The sequence below is a fragment of the Dermochelys coriacea genome, chromosome 3 (genome assembly GCF_009764565.3).
Source record: "Dermochelys coriacea isolate rDerCor1 chromosome 3, rDerCor1.pri.v4, whole genome shotgun sequence".
Lineage (NCBI taxonomy): Eukaryota > Metazoa > Chordata > Testudines > Dermochelyidae > Dermochelys > Dermochelys coriacea.
In genome coordinates, this window is record NC_050070.1 from 110,063,724 (window position 1) to 110,084,808 (window position 21,085).

Consider the following 21,085-nt stretch of genomic DNA (forward strand, 5'->3'; position numbering starts at 1 on the left):
ATTGCTTTCTATAAATGCATCACAGGGATAAATACCAGGGAGGGAGAAGAATTCTTTAAGTTAAGAGCCAATGTGAACACAAGAACAAATGGATATAAACTGGCCATCAACAAGTTTTAGGCTTGAAATTAGACAAAGGTTTTTAACCATTAGAGAAGTGAAGTTCTGCCACAGCCTTCCAAGGCGACCATTGGGAGCAAAAAATCTAACTGTCTTCAAGACTGAGCTTGATAAGTTTATGGAGGGGATGGTATGATGAGACTGCCTACCTGCCATTGTAGGCAATCTGTGATTACTTGCAAAAAAAAAAAAATAGCCCCAATGGCTGGTGATGGGACACTAGATAGGGAAGGCTCTGAGTTACTATAGAGAATTTTTCTTCCAAGTGTCTGTCTGGTGGGTTTTGCACATATGCTCAGAATCTACCTGATGGCCATATTTGGGGCTGGGTCAGATTGGCAGAGACCCTGGCATGTTTTTGCCTTCCTTTGCAGTGCGGATCACGGGTCACTTGCAGATTTAAACTAGAGTAAATTGTGAGTTCTCTGTAACTTGAACTCTTTAAAAATCAAGATTTGAAGACTTTAGTAACTCAGTGAGAGATTAGGGTGGGTGAGGTTCTGTGGCTTGCAATGTGCAGATCATGATGGTCTGCTGATTACCAGAGAGGTAAGGCTACTGCTGAGAAGCTAAAAATTCTTTGCATGTCTTCACCACAGAGGATGTTGGGAAAATACCTACTCTAGAGGTATTCTGATAGTACACCTTTATCACTAGAAAAGATTTCAGAGGTCAAAAGAAGAAACGGTGGAAGAAACTGAAATTAAAAAGCAACTGTGAAGTTGCACTCTATATGTATTATGGAAATATGCTGAGTGTGAATATAATGTAACTGGAATATGCTTTATGCAAAAGATCTCTTGTAAGGTATCATTACAAATCTTATAATCCACTGAGTGTGTTCATTCTATTTGTATGAATGTATCATTCTTGTATCTAAAACTAGAAATATGAAGTATTACTCTGAGGTCCTATTGTAATGATACAAAGTGTGGGCCATTAATGGTGGCTTAGGATCTTGATGGTTCCCATTGACTAGGACAATTCATTGTGAATGGGTTCATTTACCTGCAAGCCTTCCAGTGTATGTGACCTGGGTAATGAAGAATGAGGTCTTAGACCTTAGACCATGTCACATGATACTGGAATCCATCTTAAATCTGGTCCTTTTCCATTTAGAAGGAGGGGTGGGGACAAAGGATTCCCATCTTGTGCCAAAGCTAGAAAAGGGGGTGGAGCAGGACAAAGGGGTGCCAGTCATGAGAAATCCCCTAGATACCACCTGAGATGGAACTACAAGGACTGTACGAGGGGAAAGGATTGTTGCAGCAGGCTAGCATGTCTGGCTCAACAAGACAGGGTTCTGGAGTCCAAAGCTGGCAAAGAAAACAGGCTCAGAGGTAGTTTCAGCACATCAGGTGACAGTCCAAAGGGTGTCTCTGTGACCAAATCTGTCACAGCAACAATTCCAGGCCCAGATTGTATATAAACAAAATGATGCTTAAGAATGAAGTGGCTACACTGCTAGCAAAAATGTGCATTTTCTCATTAATATCAACTACTGTACCAAAGGACTGGAAAGTAGCAAATGTGGTTCTTAGATTTTTAGAAGGAGTGTTCAGGTGATCCAGGAAATGGCATACCAGTGAGGTCACTTTTTTACCCGGTGAGCTGGTTGAAATGACAATTAAAACTAGAATTATAAAATGGTTAGAAGATCATAATATGATTACAGTCTAGCCAGTATAGCTTCATGCCTTTTCTAACTGTTGGTTCTTTATATGTTTTGGTAAATTAGGGGACAAAGAAGAACATCTTGACATAATTTAGTTAGACTTTCAACAGGCTTTTGTTCACAAGAGATTCTAAAGAAAATAAGCAGTCCTAGGGTGAGAGATGAAGAAATCAAAGAGGAAGAATAAACAGTCAATTTTCATCATGGCAAAAGATTACCCATTGGGTGGCTTAGGGTTCCATGCTAGGATTGATGTTTTGTATATTTATTAATTATCTGAAAAGGTGGGGGGGGCACAGTCCAAATTTTACAGATGACACAATTCTGAAATTCTGTCAAGATCTAAATTTCAGGAACTTCAGAGAGCTAATCAGGGTAGGTGAATGGGCAGCCTGATGGCAGATGAAATTGACAAATGCAAAGTAATGCATGTTGGAGGGAATACTCTGCCTTGGGTTCTTTAACAGCATCAGCTCAGGAGAAAGACTTGGGCATCAGTGTGGACATTTGGGCAGGGGTCTTGATTCAATGTATAGCAGCAGCCAAAGAAATAAATACTAGGCTGTATGAGGAATGCTGGAAGGAGGATAATATTTTTTCTAGTAAATAAATCAATGGATAGGCCCTCCCCTGGAGTACTGTATACAGTTCTGCTCACCCTATATGAAAAAGGATAAAACAGAAATTAAGGGGATTCAAAGATGGGTGGTGAGTGTGATGGACATGGAAAAGCTCTCATATGAAGAGACTGAAAAGACTGACTATTTTAACTTAGACAGGAAATGCATAAGGAGGGCATGACTAAAAAATAAACAATACTATAGTCAGGGAACTTTTATTTACCCTTTCTCATAATACAAGAACAAGGAGAGATTCCACTAAACTGAAAGATGGAAAACTCAAAACTGATAAAAGGAATACTTTAATTATTAGTCTATGGAACTCATTGCCACATGATACCTTTGAGAAGCTTAGCAAGACTCAGAAAATTAGACCTTTATATGTATAACAAGAATATCTAGAGTTCTAACATTGACAATTTAGACTCCATTGGCTGTATTCACTAAAAGTGCTAAGGGAAATAAAAATCTTCCAGTGCCTACATAATTATAGTTCTGTTGAAGCATAGGGCATGCCAGTAACTCCAAATACAGATAATGGGGTGATCCTGCAAGATGCTAACCACATTCAGCTGCCATTGATATTAGTGGGAAGTGAGAGCACTCTAAAATGGACTCTTTACATAGGCTTAAAAATAGTCAAAGGCTCAACATTCATCCTGGAAGAAGCTGCAGCACAACAGAAGTATCCAAGAGTTTTTTTTGGGGGTAGGGGTTCTGTCTCACATTATCTTAATGGGAGAGGGTCAAAGATATCTGATGCAAGGAGGTTAATTGATCATGCCCTCTATTTTGAATATAAACATTTAAAAGCTATAATTAGGGTCAATCCATGAGAAAAATAGGGATAAACAATTAACTCCATTGAAACACATTGGACCTTTATAAAGTTTTTTCAGAATGAAAGACAGTTTTTTCTTTTCTTTTTTTTTTAAAGAAAGAGAAATTAAAAATATAAGGACTGCCTCTCCTAAATATAGTAGGTATGGTTGGCACATATGTCTGGAGATTTAAGATTAACTCCAATCCAAAAAGATGTAAGGCTTTGTTCAACAGAACTATAATTATGTAGGCACTGGAAGATTTTTTTTATTATTATTATTCCCCTTAGCGCTTTTATTCACAATTTAGACTCCACTGGATGTACTTAATTTTTTTAAAAAATCCTGCACTTTGCAGTTTACATTTGCATAGCGTAGGATTACTGTCAGGAACATATATCTGAAGATCCGGGGGAGGCATGAGCTGTTTTCAACATTTCAGTGGGATGGAGAGAAAACAATTTGAAGAAGGGTAAAGGGGAGGACTCTTTTTTTTTTTTAAAGGAGCATTTTAAAAAAAACAGACAAATGTGTCAATCATGAGATACTTTCTCTTTAATTTTATCATAAATACCAAAGTTCACAGTGTGTGTGTTGTGCAGATTATGCAGTCAAGGAAGCACAATGTGTCATAAGATGTGAATGTTGCCATGGTAATTGCTCCCTTTACTGAATATTAAGTTAATGAACAAGCCAGTTGACAATCAGGGATGTTAATTTATGAACTCACCTTCTTGGAAATATTAAACAATATTTATCTATTCCCTTGAATAGGCACAACATTGTTTTCTACCCTAGACCTCATAAGCCCCAATAAAATAAATTTCCCAGGCTCCCATGATGCAGATGTTTCTGTAGATAGATTTAATTGGATTTTGCATTTAGCTCTTAGTCTATCCTGCGTCCTTTTGAATTGCAAACTTGTTAAGGAAGCCCCAAAGACACAGGCAATTCCACTGTGTACACTTCTCCAAAAATCATTTTGCTGGTGTCAGGTTGCATGGCTTAGGTAATCCAGCACTCTTTACTTCTGCTTCATAAGGGAGCAATGTGTTCCCCTTTGACCTACTACCATTGGCAGTAGACACAGAGGGACTGAACCTGGGTGACTCCTTCCAACCAAAAAAGGTCATACCACGTTGTGGCCATGGAGCACTACCAGGTATGCTAACCAATCCCCCATTTAGTGCTCAGGATGCTCCAGGTTGGAATCCTGCCTAGGCATGCCAAGATAGGAAGAGGCTCCCTTCATATCCTACTACTCTAACTGTGCATGATCTTTACATTAGATATAATATTCAGCTTCATTTCCTGCCCTAAACTTTGGTGTACTGTTGCTTTTGTAATTAAACCAACAGGCCAGCTCCATGCCAGAGGTGGTTACATTTCAGTGGCAGAAAATATTGATTCCTGTGTTATAGGAAGAACTGGCAGCACCACCTATTATTAAGATTTCCCCAGATTTCCTGTTGTAAGTCTGTTTTCAGATGCTTATAACTTTGCCAACCTTTAACCGTTTTCCATGCCTGGTGTTTGCCTCCAGCAGCACTTATTTTTTTTAAGTTTTTTAGTTTAAAGTAAAACTAAAATGATGGTGATTTCCAAGAATGCAGTTAGGGGAAAATACATAATTTTGCCCATGTTAAAAAATATTGTGTAACTATTTCATTCAGAAGCTCTAGCACCTCAATGCTATGGAGCAAAGTCATGAAATCTTCCTCTAGCATTAGGCTTGTGCCTTCTTCTGATCCTGTGAGCATCTGCCCAAATTTGGCCAAGTTAGGAGCCTTTGAAAAATCTCAGTTCACGCACTCAGCAGAAACTTGCTAGAATTTGGTCCCTAAATTCTCCAAAGATTTCATCTGCACCAGACATTCACCATCCTCTCACAGCTACTATGTGTGAGCAGACTGAGCATGCACCATCCTTGAAGAGCCAAATGAGCATTTCCATCCTGGGGCTGAGCAGGACTTTTCCTGAACTTGTTCTTCTTGACAGCCAGGGACTGCTGTGGCACCAGGCACAAGAGCCGAGAGCAGGAAGACTGTGTCTCCTGTGCTATCAATGTCTTGCTGTACTGGTGCCCAGGCAGAATGGAGAAGGAGGAAGCCCAATGATGAAAATATAAAGGATGAGTGGTGAATGAGAGAGGTGCAAGGGAGAGCGTTGCAGGAGCCATAGGTGGAGAGGAGCAGAAGGGGTGGGGGCAGGAGCCAGGGTGGATAGGAGGAGAGAAGAAGGGGGATTTAGGAGAGGAGCTTTGGAGAGGGGCCAGGCTGTAGATTGGAGAGAAGGGACAGAGACAGGCTTGGAGCAGTGGTGGGGACACAGCAGAAGGATCTATCACCAGCAGAACACACTCCACTCAAGAATCTAGAACTGAACCCAGGAGTCCTAAGTCTCACCATTCTCTGCTATCAATACAAATATCTGTGAAATCCACTGGGAAAGTGTGTGCCTCAGCCCCCTCTAGTGCTGGTCCCCATAGAGGAAAACAGCCTACTACTGCTATCAGTTACTCCATTAACTCAAGTGACAGCAGTCTGTGCTCCTGGATCTAAAGGTCTGTTGATAATTCTAGTTGGGGTCAATATGATGCCACATGATGGAATTTTCCACTTAACTTCCCACACACACACAACTTTTAAGAAAGTACATAGTCTTAATTATTTGTCATATACACTTTTCCACAGTATCTCTAAATTTTTCAGTGAACAGAATGGAGTATGCTCTGAGGATGAATTAGGGTTCTATAGTGAAGGAGACTGGTGTTTGTAGGGCCCCTAGCTTCTTTGCTATTTGGGTGTTCCTCATTTTCCAGGTCCTCAACATGAGACACTTGGGGCCAGATTCACAGAGGTGCTGAGCATTCACAACTGCCACTGAAGTCAATGGAAATTGTGCTTTGAACATTTTTATGTGATATAAAACTGCTAAGCACTCTGGAAAATCAGGTCCTAAGTGTCTCAAGTTGTCACCAAAAATTAGTTACTCCTGGGGGAATTCTGCACTACTGTGTGTGTGCATAATTAATGAGGCCCTGCATATTTAATTTTTTTGCACAGAAAAAAGCTTCTGCAGAAATGTTGCTGAAGTTCTGCCCTTTTGCCCACCAAAGGGTGCTGTGGAAATAGAACAAAGCAGAAGCTCCCCCACCAGCTAGGGAAGAGAGAGAGCCTTCTTTGCAGCACCTGTCAGGCCAGGTGAGGAGACAGGGGCTACAGGGAGACAGAGTGGGGTGCTGGGGGAGGGGGTGTCAGACAGGCTTATAAGGGCTAGTGTCAGAGGATAGACTGGGGCAGGGGCTGAATGGGAGTGGAGGCACAGGGCTGCAGGGGGTGCAAGGCCACATGGTGATGGGGGAGGGGGTACAGGGACACATACGGACAGGGGAGTGGGTGCGTGGGGGCAGACACACATGGGGAGAGGGTGCAGGGCCACATGGGGATGGGGGAGTGAGTGTCTGAGTGGAGGTGGAGGTACACGTGGACAGGGGGTGAAAGGACACATGGGCGTGCAGGAACAGATGTGCCTAACTGAATGGGAGAGGCTAGGGTTCAGCCAGGGTCTGCGTGGGGGAAGCTCCCTAACAATCCCTCCCTGCCCCACCAAAAATGTGTTCCATACTTTTCCCACCTATACCCAACAACCCTCCAAGTTCACATCCACATCCTTCCCAGCAATTTGCTTCCCTCTCCCTCAGCTCCTCCATTACCACTGACTCCCAAAGCCTTTGCACTGCTTCTGAGGGGTGCAGGAAATATGGTTCTGTATGGTAGTTTAAATGAATTATTACTCAGAGTTCTATATTAATATGCCTAGTAAGGAATCTATTTATCAAAAAAAATTTCCTGAATCTTTTTTGTCTGTATTGTTACAGACATACTTGCTGACAGGTATTTTGAAATAAATGATCAAAAATAATTGAAACTGGTGTGATTATATTGTGTTGTTTTAACATAATTTGCAGAATTTTAAATTTTTTTGGTGATAATTCCCCCAGGAGTAAAATTAGTGGACATGTGCAAATTACTGTAAATGATGGCCTTGGAAAAATATATGTATCAAATCACTCACGTGATTTGGGTTGAGAATGAAAGATACCTATTACATGTGTTTGTTTGATCCTACAATATGCAGTTACTGAGTAATAAGATCAACAGAAAATTATAATAATCCTTCACTGGGAAGAAGTTGACCAAACTCAAAAGATTCTTATCAGATGCACACATTGAGGATAACTGTCATGGTAGGAGCTATTTGTATATATCAGAATGTTTTCATGATAGCAAGCCCATAAGTATGTGTAGGGCCCATAGAAATCCCAGGGTGCAGAATATCTTCTGAAATCACAGAACCAGCTACTCCCCACCGAAATCTGATTTCCGTATGTATTACAGGGAAAGCACTCATTTTCTGAAGAAAACCCTTAAATAAATAGAAGAATTAGAAATTAAGGGCCTAATTCTAAAGTTCATACTCAATTCTAATTTAGGCAACAAAACTATCACTGAATTAATTATTAATTTTGCTTCTCTTTTGTGCAAGGCCAGTCGGGACAGTAATACTTACTCTAATGTCTGTGGTGACTGGTCTGATGCAGAGACAGAGGTTAACTTCTGAAAGACGTGGCTTGGCAGTGAGACTTCAAAGACTTCACCTGGACAAAGTGTACAGGCCTCTGAAGTACTTACATGTTCCGGGGCACTATCACAGAATTCTGCACTCACATGCAGACCTCAAACTGTAATCTTCCAAATTTTTCTCTACTTCCATCCCACCTCATTTTGTTTTACAGGGCTTTGACAGATTGATTTCAAACACCAAAACTATTGCATATACTGTGTGGTTATTTTTGTTTTTGTTTTAGCAAAGTGGCTAGAAAAACAGGAGACCAAGAGATTTGTTTACAAAGTTCTTCAATATCTAGAAAATATAAGAAGTGGCTGCAAAAAAAAATTTTAAACTTGCATATAAAAATGCAGGCAAATCCATGGAATATGGATCGATGTTGTAGTATATGGAAATTGGGTGATAATTGGGTGATATCTCTTTTAATAGTGTGCGCTCATCTAATGGGCCTCCCTGTCTTCTGTGGCAGAGGACATCAGAACCCTGCCAGAGCAGCAGTATACTTAGGAAGCTAGGTCTTGCATATCTGTACATAGTTAATAAATGAAGTTATTTGGAATCCAGCTGTGCCAGTGTGGTTTCCCTATGGTCTCAATGTTGTGTAGGGAGCAAGGACAAAACAGAGAGTCCATTTTCTGATTAACATCATCAGATACTATTGCAGATTATCTAGGACAGTCCCAAAATTGGGAAGACCATGCCCCATGATGCACTGAGACGCTGACATTTCAGTTTCCAGAAAGGTTCTTTTCTCTTATCGTTGGGTATTTCCTGTGCACTTACTGCAAGCGGACTTCTTAGTCCATAGAATCCCCAGTGGTCCCAAACACTCTCCCTTCACTGCCTTTCCCTTGAGGTTAAAGGTTGTTTCACTTCTCAGAAGGTGTTTGAAATTCACAAATAACTGCATAAACTCACAGGAGCTGTAGTAAAACAAGCTTTATTAAGAGTGGGAGGTAGGGGGTGTGAATCTGATTAAAGCAAAATAAACAGTGCACACGACACATCAATTCTTCCGCTCTGCAGAAGCGAATCCCTTTTGTGTTACAGGCAAATAATCAATAGTTTGTTTCTAGAGAGTATCCTTTCTCCTCGCAAAAAGAAAAGGAGTACTTGTGGCACCTTAGAGACTAACAAATTTATTAGAGCATAAGCTTTCGTGAGCTACAGCTCACTTCCTCGCTGATTCTTTTGTGGGCAATAAGTCATAGACCCAGCTAGTGCCCCAAATCTATTAAGGATTGCATTCATTACTGTGGAGTAATTACAAGTTTCCGCCCTTGTTTTACCTATACCATTTGTACACCCTAAAAAGTTCTATTGAAGGTGTTTACCCACAACCACTGTCTACAGACCCTACTTCATTTCTTATTTCTAAATCAGCATCCCCCTTTCTACGGGCTGCCTTATCTTTGTTTTGCCCATCAGGATGTGAGGTTTCTAAATCAGATGTTCGGGGGGGGGGGGGAATCTTCTTATGTGCTCTTGAGAAAAGATAGTAACTCCTGTCAGAAATCTTGGCACTCTCACAGGATGCATTGACATCCCATGGCTTGATTTCTGAGACTGGAATGAACATGACACAAACTTACGAACACTGAATTCCTGTTTTTTCTTTTCCTTCACCTCAGTCCTTTACCCTTCTACCTCCCTCCCTCCCTCTCCTCATGACTCGCTGCTGTTTCCATCTCCACAAACTTTTGCTGGCTGGGAAGGCAAACAAGCACCTGCCCCTGAGCTGACACCACTGCTGCTTCTTGTCCAGCTGGCAGGGGCTGTAGTGTGCTGGGGAGCCTGACTTCACCACTTCCGTGACTTGCTCAAAAACCACCGACCTTGGGCGAAAGGATCCATCCATCTTTTTGGTATCCTGAGTTCTCCTCTAGTGAATCATTGCCCGCGAGTGAGGATGAGCTGTATTAACCCATCAGTGGGTGGAGTGTTATTTTAAATACTGAACATTTTTTTAACTCCTCCTTAAAAGGACAAGCAGATGGAAATCCCCCAACTACCCTGAATTCAGATTCCCTGTACTCCAGTTAAGGGTTGGGGTGCACTTTATACACACTCTTTTGAATGATGAGCCATAGCATGTTCTGGTTTAAAGCTAATAATATGATATTTCCTCCCCAGTCACTGATCATGTACATTCAATTGCACCCAGTACCAGTCACTAGTCACATTTCATTTTACCTCCACAGTGGGAATAACAGCAGGCTGTAATTTTTTAGCTATCACCCTATTTTCTGCATAACAGCTATTCACTTTGGGCTCTCAGCATTTTTATGAGATATTAGTTCCAGGGCTTGTGGTTTGGCATAAAGAGCATATTATTCACACACACACACACAACAACTGCATTAAAATAACATTAAGAATCTGGCTTAAGCTGACAAAAGCTAGGAAACTCAGAATTATGGCTGGAAAGTATGTCCTTAACTCACCCCAATGTGCTGTGGCTTCTGCAGCTTATTTAGTACGTTAAACTCTCTGGCTCCAATCTCTGAGTCCATCTGAATACACGACTTGGTGGAGGGGAAGGAAAAAGAGACTGTATGCCACATCTGCACTCCCCACTCACCCTTGTTTCTGGGAGTTGCTTCAACTCCTCGCATAAAATAGACCAGCCCCTAGGCTACTCTAACTGAGGACTGCTCTAATTAATGCTGGCTAGTAATGCCCCTCAAAGGGCTATTATCCCAGGTGGGGATTGCCAACTTCCCTTCTCCCCAGGCACCCCCCCCCCACATACGCTCCTACAATGGGACAGAAGGGGAATGCATAGAGCTGGCTCTACACCTGCTAAGGATTTCCCCATGCCAGCGGTGCATCCCCTTCATGCTGCTAGATTAGTGCAAAGGGGTTGTATAATGGGCCTGAATGAGCCCCCACCCCACCCTAATTTGAAGCTCTCCAATCAAAGGCCATATCAACTGCAACACCTAAGCACAATCGGCTGAGGTAGGAACTGAGCTACTAAGTTGAAGGGGCCATGGCATGAGGCTCAAAACCAAACTGGCTTCTTCCCACCATGGTGCCACTTTTGAGTAACATCTTGAGTTACTGCACCATGGTATGCTGCCATTGTGATAGCACAAAACTTTTTCACGAGGAGTTACATAGCTAGAGGTGATGGAAAATAATTGTCAGGTACCATGATGCCAGGCTCATCATGTGGTGTCACCTGCTCCATGCTAGAGAGGAAAGAATTTTTTAAAATGTAATGACCTCACCCCCAAAGCCTCTCCAGCACACCTAACAGCATCTAAACTTACCAGGCTAGCAATAAGACTTTGGTAGAGGTCTCAGGCCATGCAAAAACTGCTGAAAAAGTCAAGATGAGCAGAAACCCACCACCAAGAATGGAATCTTAGCCATGTGGCCAGGCATGAGGCAGGAGCAGGTATTTCCACTGCTCAAAGAAATGTCAGAGAATATGGCTAGCATGATCTCTGCTATGGGAGCAGTTCAGTTGACCCTGCAGTCACTGGCTACCTGGATGGCAGAGGCTTCAGACTGGATTTAAGATTGAAGGAGCAATCCCAGGCTGCACGATAACTGGGACAAAGCAAGGCAGCCTAAGAAAAGCTTTTCACTAGAAAGAGCTGGAGCTAGAGAACAGATCCCAGTGCATAATTTAAGGATCTAATGAGGTATGGCTAGGAAGTGTATCAGGGATATAGAGTTGGAGTTTGAAAGGGCATACAAATCACTGGCATTCACACGGGGGGGGGGGGGAGGAAGAGGAGGACCAGACCTATTCCTTGGAGGCGAAATTGTTTTGCAAGGCCCGTGAGCTGGGGAGCTGCATTCCTTGTAGTAATTAGATCTTTGCTCTTAAAACATGTCATAACATCCCATGTCCGAAAAATAAGGGAAGGCCTTGGAAAGATGGGTGTGGTGAATGAAGAACACTGTGGCTTTGGCAAACTGAATGTAACTGGAGGATGCTGACACTTTTTTTTTAACCATTTCATCTCTTGAGCCAGGGTGTTTGTCATCTTATTGACAGGTTTCAGAGTAGCAGCCATGTTAGTCTGTATTCGCAAAAAGAAAAGGAGTACTTGTGGCACCTTAGAGACTAACAAATTTATTAGAGCATAAGCTTTCGTGAGCTACAGCTCACTTCATCGGATGCATTTGGTGGAAAAAACAGATCTCCCCTCTGTTTTTTCCACCAAATGCATCCGATGAAGTGAGCTGTAGCTCACGAAAGCTTATGCTCTAATAAATTTGTTAGTCTCTAAGGTGCCACAAGTACTCCTTTTCTTTTTGTCATCTTATTGTACATCTTATAACATGCTGGCTTTTGTCACAGAACACAAGTATCAAACCTCCCATCTGGCACTGGCTTTCCACAAGACACATTTGATCACTGGAAAAATTACCTCAGCTGCTGAATCTTCACTGCACAACGAATGAATAAATAAAAGTAGCAATAACATCATGGGTCATATTCCAAGTATAGAATCAGCAGGTAGGTTCCTAGAACCCATGAGAAGGACCAGTGTGTCCACTCTGCTTCCTAGTGACAGCCCAGAGTGGTTGATTTTAAGGGCTTATTCCAAGGCCAAGAATTTGCCTCCAGACTGCAGCTAAATCATCTCCTCTGAAAACATGTTTGAAGTGAGTTTCACTTTTTCCCTCTCCTCATTTTTTTTAATGTGTGTGCTTTGCCATTTTACAGTAAACAGCCAAGAGGCTCAAGCGTGAGGCAGCTCTCTCTGATAAGTAACACCAAACACACCAAGCGTAACAGCCAAAAAATAGCGTGCATGGAAGCCTCATTGGGTATGATTTTTCCCTCTAGTGCAGGGAAACAGGTAATGTGTTATTCAAATACTGGAAGTAAAACAAATAGAATAAATATTACCTTTTCAAGCAAATGTTAACGCAGCTGGATTTAGTTGTGTTCTTTTTATTTGTATACTATAAACCAGCCCATTCCTTAGCAAATTGGCATTTGGGACAGACCACAACCACCACCACAGCTGGTACTTTCAATGGAAAGACCAAGGACTGAGTTATTGTATGGGCTTAACTATCTTGTGTATTGGGGAAATTCTATGTTATGCAAGAGGTCAGACTAGATGATCACAATGGTCCCTTCTTGCTTGGGAATCTTGGATCCTCCTACTATTAGCGGTCCCTCCATGTCAGGATTGAGACATACTGGGGGTAAAGAGATGAACACTGCCCCTGTCTTTGCTGTTCCTGTTCTGTAGATTAATAAAGGACTTCACCTTTAGTTAGGCACCAGGAGCTTGGCAGCTTTTCTGAACACTGAATATATTGTAGGCCAATGCTGAGTTAAGTGTTAGGAGGACTTTTACTGTGAAATAAATGTTTGTTATATTGGGCCACATTTTTCAAGGTATTAACAAATTTTTGATACCCAACTTCAGACTTCCAGGGCCTGATTTTCAAAGCTTCTGAGCACCTATAGGTCCCATAAAAGCGGTAAAGAGTCCTGTGGCACCTTTATAGACTAACAGATGTATTGGAGCATAAGCTTTCGTGGGTGAATACCCACTTCATCAGATGCATGTAGTGGAAATTTCCAGAGGCAGGTATATATATGCAAGCAAGAATCAGGCTAGGGATAACGAGGTTAGTTCAATCAGGGAGGATGAAGCCCTCTTCTAGCAGATGAGGTGTGAACACCGAGAGAGGAGAAACTGCTTTTGTAGTTGGCTAGTCAGTCACAGTCTTTGTTTAATCCTGAGCTGATGGTGTCAAATTTGCAAATGAACTGAAGCTCAGCAGTTTCTATTTGAAGTCTGATCCTGAAGTTTATTTGCTGCAGGATGGCTATCTATAAATCTGCTATTGTATGTTCAGGGAGGTTGAAGTGTTCACCTACAGGTTTTTGTATATTGCCATTCCTAATATCTGATTTGTGTCCATTTATCCTTTTACGTAGGGACTGTCCAGTTTCGCCAATGTACATAGCAGAGGGGCATTGCTGGCACATGATGATGTATATTATATTGGTGGATGTGCAGGTGAATGAACCGGTGATGGTGTGGCTGATCTGGTTAGGTCTTGTGATGGTGTTGCTGGTTTAGGTATGTGGGCAGAGTTGGCATCGAGGTTTGTTGCATGGATTGGTTCCTGAGTTACAGTTACTATGGTCTCTGTCTGAGGGGTTGGAGCAAATAGGTCCCATGGAAGTCAGCTGGAGTTGTGGGGGTCCAAAACTCTGAAAATCAGGGCCAAGCGTAGGTAGCCAAATTAGTGATCCTGGAACTAGATGTCACACTGTCAGGAGTAGCTCACAACTGAGTGCTTACCTCAGGGCAGACAGTCAGAGAACAGGGCAGACACTCCAAACTGGTGGTACCAAGCCAGTAACAAATGTGAACTCCTGGATCACTATGCCAGTCTTATCATGGAGTCACAGACAGTCCCCTTAGTCTCTCCAGTCTATCTTGCCAACCAGACAAACTGGACTTTGTGATAAAAGGTCACCTAAACCAAAAATCACATGACATCAGGTTGCTTCCCAGTTCCAAAAGACCAGTCACTTACTCCAGATCAGCTGGTACTCTAGATCTTACACCAAGGACAATGCTGGCAGCCAATTCTATAGTAAACGAACTAAAGGTTTATTAGCTAAGAAAAGGAAGTGAGAGTTACTGAGGGGTTAAGCAGATAAAATATACGTACAGGTGAGTCACAGTTTGTAATTCCAAATAGTACTAGAGATGTAGTAATCTGCCAGGTTTCAGAGTAGCAGCCATGTTAGTCTGTATTCGCAAAAAGAAAAGGAGTACTTGTGGCACCTTAGAGACTAACAAATTTATTTGAGCATAAGCTTCCATGAGTTACAGTTCACTTCATCGGATGCATCTGATGAAGTGAGCTGTAGCTCACGAAAACTTATGCTCAAATAAATTTGTTAGTCTCTAAGGTGCCACAAGTACTCCTTTCTTTTTAGTAATCTGCCAGTTTCCCAAAAGTCTGTTAGGGCTACTCAGAATAACTCTGGGGATCTCTGTCTTCTCTTTCAGTTATTCTGCCCTGTTAGAATCCAAACAGTGCAGAGATGCAGGATCTTTCCAGGAGTCCATACTTATAGCTACTTCTCACAGAAAATAAGCTGATAGGGTCACTACCCGCATGGGTTTTTCCTTTGATGATGGAGAGTGAGGAATGCATTTTGAGCTTTGACCTCTAGTCATCACACACAAGGACCATTTGCTTTGAAATTAACACTTTTCTGTTACAGTTCTTCATTTGCATTTCACAAGGCTTCTGTCTTGTCTGATGGGTTATTTCATTAAAGTGGTATTTACAATTACGTTATAACAGGATACAGATAAGTAAAAGCAATGCATGTAACATCCCACTAGTTTTCACGAAATTTAAACACCAAATACCCTCTTATGCATTTAACAATTACTTTCATCTATACTCACAGACAAGTGAATGCACCTGGGGCTTTGGCATGAGCTGTCACCTGATCTTCCAGTGTCACAGTAGGCCACAGTATACAGTGTATATCAAGAGCATCCAAGGGATGAACAAAGTGTCTGTGCATACACCCAGGCCCTGACCCTGACCAAAATGCCTCTGCATAAACCTAGGCACTAGCTATGCCTTCTGGCCAAGTCGTGAGGCAAAGGGTGAAGGTAGCTTTATGTCACCCTTGCATGGCCCTAGATTCACAGGCTACTGAGAGCCTCTAGTACCAGATCCAGCAGGAGCTAGAAAAACACAAGGAGCTCATTTAGCTTACACAGTCCCAAAGGGAATGCTTGGCAGCCCAGAATAGCCAGAGCACAGAGCAATATGGTCACATCCCCTCCTTCTCTGAACAGATTCCCCTCCCATCCCTGGGCTGGATCTAAAAGGAGAGCAAGCATAGCGCTGTCACAGTGGCCTATAACACTTGAGGAATGCCTCTGTACTGGGCAGACTTCCTGGATTATGAGATCCAGCTGTTTTAGGGCTCTTCTTGTTGCTGGAGCACTGTAAAGAGACCAGAACACAGCCCAGAATCGGTGCCATTGTTATGGTGTGTGTCATTACCATTTCATGTTCTGTGTAAAAAAAACCTATAAATGTCTAGGAGTCTGGGCAGGGACAGCTGCCATTTTGGTTAGGCAGAGTTGATGCAACATCTTACAGAAGAAACCCACAAAGCTAAGGAAAGTTTATTAATAGCAATTTAGCCGTGGGCCAATTACAATAAAACTACATCTAAAATTATAAAATGCTAAAATACTTATAAATAAAGATTACAAAGGACATACACCTTTAAATCATATATGATCCCCAGGCTACTTGCCCTTTCCTTTTTTTAGTTCAGTCGGAGCAACAGTTCTGGTCACAGTTACATTGTCAGTTCCTACCAAATGGTCTGTTTTCTGAGAAGTCATAGACAAAGGCATCTAGGACAAAAACACAGAAAGCCACTTTGACCTCAAATGGCAATACAAATTTCAATATAATAAGTAGTGGGGGATAGGTCTTCCATTTGCCTTAAGTCACATGAACAGAAGCAGACACATTTCTCTGTGCCAGTATATTACTGGCTTTCTAAGTAAGCTGTCTGCATAGACTGAAAATGGAGAGCTGTAAAGGCCCTTCTTAGATGTGATTATACAACAATCTAAATATCTGGCATACCCACGAATCTTTTTAACAAAAGGGAACCAAGGTGGAATATATTTGAAATGTATCTGTTTGCTTATTAATATCCAAAGACACACACTGCTTCCACTTCCATCAACTGCAAGGTGTGTTTAGCAGGCACCAGTAACTGCCACCTCCTCCTCTGCACATGGGTACCAGCATCCAGGTCTATGAACTCTTGTTTGCTCTATATTTTCTGGAGGTAAATTTACAAAGATGTCTGAGTGGCACGTGCAGAAGAGACAATTGCACATGCACACGCACTGCATTGTGCATTCTCAACAGATGGCCTAAATCAGAAAACAAAAAAGAGGATGGGCCTTTGTCATAAACATACAGCTAAGAGTAGCATAAAATCCCTCCTTTACCTGCAAGGAGTTAAGAAGCTCAAATAACCTGGTTGGCACCTGACCAAAAGGACCAGTAAGGGAAGAAGATCCTTTCAAATCTGTGAGGGGGGGGGGAGATTTTGTTTGTACTTTCTTTGTTTGTGCTCTCTCGGGACAGAGAGAGGGACCAGGCAAGAAAAAACCCTCTCCTAAAACCCTACCTGAAATAAGCATCCAAGATTACAAAAATTGTAAGTACAGCAAGGAAATGCATTAGATTATCTTTTGTTTTAGCTTGTGAATTTTCCCTATGCTAGGAAGCAGGTTTATCCCTGTTTTTTGTAACATTAAAGTTTTGCCTAGAGGGGAATCCTCTGTGTTTTAAATCATATTACCCTGTAAAATTATCTTCCATCCTGATTTTACGGAGGTGCTTCTTTTACTTTTTTCTTTATAATAAAGTTCTGCTTTTACGAACCTGATTGCTTTTTCATGTCTTAAAAACCCAAGGGTCTGGTCTGTGCTCACCTTGTTTACCTATTTGGTTGGTATATTATTCTCAAGCCTCCCCAGGAAAGGGGATGAAGGGGTTTGGGGGGATATTTTGGGGAAACAGGAACTCCACATGCTCCTTTTCCTGAATCTTTGTCTAACTCACTTGGTGGTGGCAGCAATACTGTCCAAGGAAAAGAAAGAATTTGTGCCTTGGGGAAGTTTTAACCTAAGCTGGTAGAAATAAGCTTAGGGGGTCTTTCATGCGGGTCCCCACATCTGCATGCCAGAGTTCAGAGTGGGGAGGGAACCCTGACAGCCTTCAGGTGTATTTCAGCATGCACAGGCACTTTCAACATAATGGCACAAACTCTGCTGTAAAATGTAGATGGCCATTTCCATATTAAGAATTTAGGAATGAGTGACAAGCTCTGCTTTTACCTTCTGATTTCTGCCAATCAAATTTCTGAGGGAGAGAATGGACGGAACATATTTATAATATGTATTTTTAAAATGTCACTTCTGCCAACGCATTCTGACGTTAAGAAGTCAAACACCAAAAAAAAACAAAAAAACCATCCAACCAGCTGTGACTAAGATATAGCAAACAAAATATAACAAAACAAGTAATCAGAATGAAAATATAGAACATTGTAGATAATTCCCAGCTAAAGCAGTTACGTTAGACAAACATCAGATCCATGTGCTCTCTACTAACACTTATGCAGATAAAAAAGAGCTTGAACCAAAGGGTGTGGTACATGCTCACATGCAAGGTCAACATTTATTCCTTTCCTTCCACCTTTGTTACCTCTCACTCTCCAGGCCTTTAATTTGGTGTGATTTGAGGAATTAAATAAAATTCTCTCCCTGACCAGGGAGTGAGGTCCCCATGTGTTTGTCCTGATTACAGAGATTACAGTAAGAGTGGGATCTGGCTGGTAAAAATTCCTCATTAGGATGAAAGTGCAAGACTTGGGTGAAGCCAAGCAGCTGCCTGAAGAGAGCTGTTCTCTAGACCAGGAAAGACAGAGATAGGCAAAGAAGCTGGCAGCAGGCTTATTTATAAAAAGATATTTATTGCTTTTTTCATGGTTTATGACTCAAAGAAGGTAGTACCATAAATGTGCATGGTGCTTTAAAATACAGATACAGATGGATTCCCTCGCCCCAAAAGCATATAATGTAAGGGCTGTATTGTGACTAGCCTAATGTGGCTAATCAGGATAGTAAAGGGATCTAAGACCTAATTTCATCCCCCAGCTCTAGCGCTACTCAGATCTTGGATCAAGGTCCTGTGCAATGCATGGGAGCTCTGCCCTGGTTATTCCTCTCATTAAGTAAGTGCATGAGGAAGGGGCAGGGAGAAAGGGCAAAGCCCATATTCTGCTTTGTGCCCCACTATGTGCCAGTGAAAGTGGACAGCCCTGGTAGCAGGGGAGTATCTACTGAGACCATGCAGGAGATGAGCTGACTTTTTGTATCCATGGGTAGCCTGTGACATCTGGCCTCCCTGGTCCTATCGGGAACACCATAAAGGGACACTGTTCCTATGTAAGTCACTATGACTAGAAACAGAATAAACCATCCCAGTAGGAGGTTTTAGATAGGAGGAAATAGGACACATAGCAATGAAAACAGCTGCTTGTCTCTAGGAGTCCCTACAGTCTCTGTGCTACAGTTAGACTATCAGGGAACCTCTCTTATCTGCATCTAACGGGGCCAGTGAAAATTAAGCAGGACTATGCTGCTGTTGTCCATAGCTGACTGAAATCATTGGGTCCCAATTCAGCCCTCAGTACCTCCATGTAATACCCTGGAAGTCAATGGAGATGTGTGTGCATAGCTGAGGAATAACTGGTTCCACTCTTCATAACTTCTGTGTATGGTTAAACTTGGCCTGACTCTTATTTGATTTTGTGCAATTAAGGAGTTGCAATGAGCATCACTTCCAGTTAAAATGCAAAGAACTCTGCTGTACATGCAAAGGAGGGCCGAAGAGGACCCTACTATAGTCTAATAATTGTATTTGTTTTGCTGCAGGGGCGTGCACAGGAATTCAAATTTGACCTCTTTTGACAAGAAGCTCACTGCACCCCCTCTGGCCCCAGGAGGAGCTCGCTGCCCCCACACCCAGCCCTGGGAGGAGCTCAATCTTCCCTCCCTCCACCCTGCCCCGACCCCAGGCAGGAGCTCAATCTTCCGTTCCACGCTGCCCCAGCCCAGCAGGAGCTCGATCTTCCCTGCCTCCATGGCCCTGGGGCTGGAGAAGTTCTGTGCCCCGGACGATTTGCCCCCATCTTGTGCATGCCCCTGCTTGATAATGATGGTAAAACAGATACTGATATGATCTTACTCAGTTTGGGAAACCCCTCCATCTTCATTGAGTCTCTTTATTCATGGTCTTGTCCTTATTTTACACTTAAGATTGATGGCCTATGCCAGACACAGCAGGGTTTAAACCCTAATTTAACACATTTATTATTATTTGTATTACTGTAGAGGCTCGGAGTCCCAGTCATGAGCCAGGACCCCATTGTGGTAGGTGCTGTACAAACACAACAAAAAGATAGTGCCTGCCCCAAGAGCTTACAACCTAAGCATAAGAGACAACAGATGGATACAGACAGATAGGGGAGTACAAGAAAACCAAGAGACAATATTGGTCAGCATAACAAGCTGTGGTCTCAGCACACCAGCAGCCTAGCAATTGTCATGAGCTCCCCAAGCAAATCTTTGTGACAAAGGATGTTATCTCCACTCCTTGATGCAGATGCTGGGCCAAAATCAGCTCTCAATTAACTCTGTTTCATCTCCTGTATTCTCAAGAATGGACCTGGGGAAAGAAGATTTTAAAAGCATATCAAATTAGCCTTTTTTTGTGTCTGGCAAAACACTAAAAAAGCCACATCTTAGATCTAGATCTAGATCATTTATCCTAGTTCAGCTGAGGGCATCGCAAATGTAAACAAGGTCTGAATGAGCTCTCCCCTGATGGCTACTGATGAGCTGCGGGGAAGGCTTCAGGACCAGACTATGTTTACATGAACAACCAAAGGCTATGGCTACACTGCAGCTTAAGTCAACATATGTCACTCAGAGGTGTGAGCTGTGTTGGTAGCAGAGCTGAGGCATTGCTTGAAGTTTCTTCCCCCAGGTGGGAGGTGAACTCACGTGAATCGCACCTCCGAACTCTGGGTCTTGGCTGAGCAAAGACAGCAGCTGTGAGCAGGGTGCAGTGGAGGAAGAGGGGAGTGTTGTGTTAGAGGGATGTTTGTTTGTTAGGGTATGTCTTCACTGGCAACGTTAAAGCGCTAACGTGGCTTGTTTAGTCGTGGCAGAGCACTGGGAGAGAGCTCTCCCAGTGCTCAGAAAAAACCACCTCCATGAGGGGCGTAGCTCCCAGCACTGAGAGCGCGGCTCCCAGTGCTGGTGCACTGTCTATACTGGCACTTTACAGATCTGAAACTTGCAGTGCTTGGGGGGGTGTTTCACACACCTGAACAGGAAAGTTGCAGCGCTGTAAACTGCCAGTGTAGACAAGCCCTTAGACTCTCACACCACAAGGTGAGAAACGGAGGCAAAGGCACTGCCCAATGTAGTCTAGGGTACAATTAACAAACACTAATGGACTGCTAAATTTCAGTGTTAACCCACCTCTTTCTTCTCTATTTCTTTCAGTGAAGGGAGGTTTTAAACCCTAATGCGGAGAACAATTATTATTGAGTCACTCGGATAACCATGAAACTGGTTTAC

General features: G+C 42.5%; 1 protein-coding gene and 1 long non-coding RNA gene across 6 annotated transcripts in view; both read right to left on the reverse strand.

Annotated features, from left to right (window-relative positions):
* Window positions 1-8,792: 8,792 nt before the first annotated feature.
* LOC122459372 lies at window positions 8,793-11,872 on the reverse strand. Its single transcript, XR_006280016.1, has 2 exons — window positions 9,044-11,872; window positions 8,793-8,956 (listed from the first exon to the last, which is right to left on the reverse strand). It is a non-coding gene; the product is annotated as an uncharacterized LOC122459372 (long non-coding RNA).
* A 4,068-nt stretch (window positions 11,873-15,940) lies between these two features.
* ADAT2 (adenosine deaminase tRNA specific 2) overlaps window positions 15,941-21,085 on the reverse strand; it is a 36,964-nt gene continuing 31,819 nt past the window's right edge. For 2 of the 5 annotated variants that reach the window (XM_043511126.1, XM_043511130.1), the window contains exon 6: window positions 15,941-16,798. In XM_043511126.1, the coding sequence (XP_043367061.1) occupies window positions 16,677-16,798 (122 nt within the window). In that variant the 3' untranslated portion in view covers window positions 15,941-16,676. Of the gene's footprint in view, window positions 16,799-19,518; window positions 20,166-21,085 lie in introns of those variants that run through there. The other 3 variants (XM_038394234.2, XM_038394231.2, XM_043511131.1) reach the window with 2 other exon arrangements.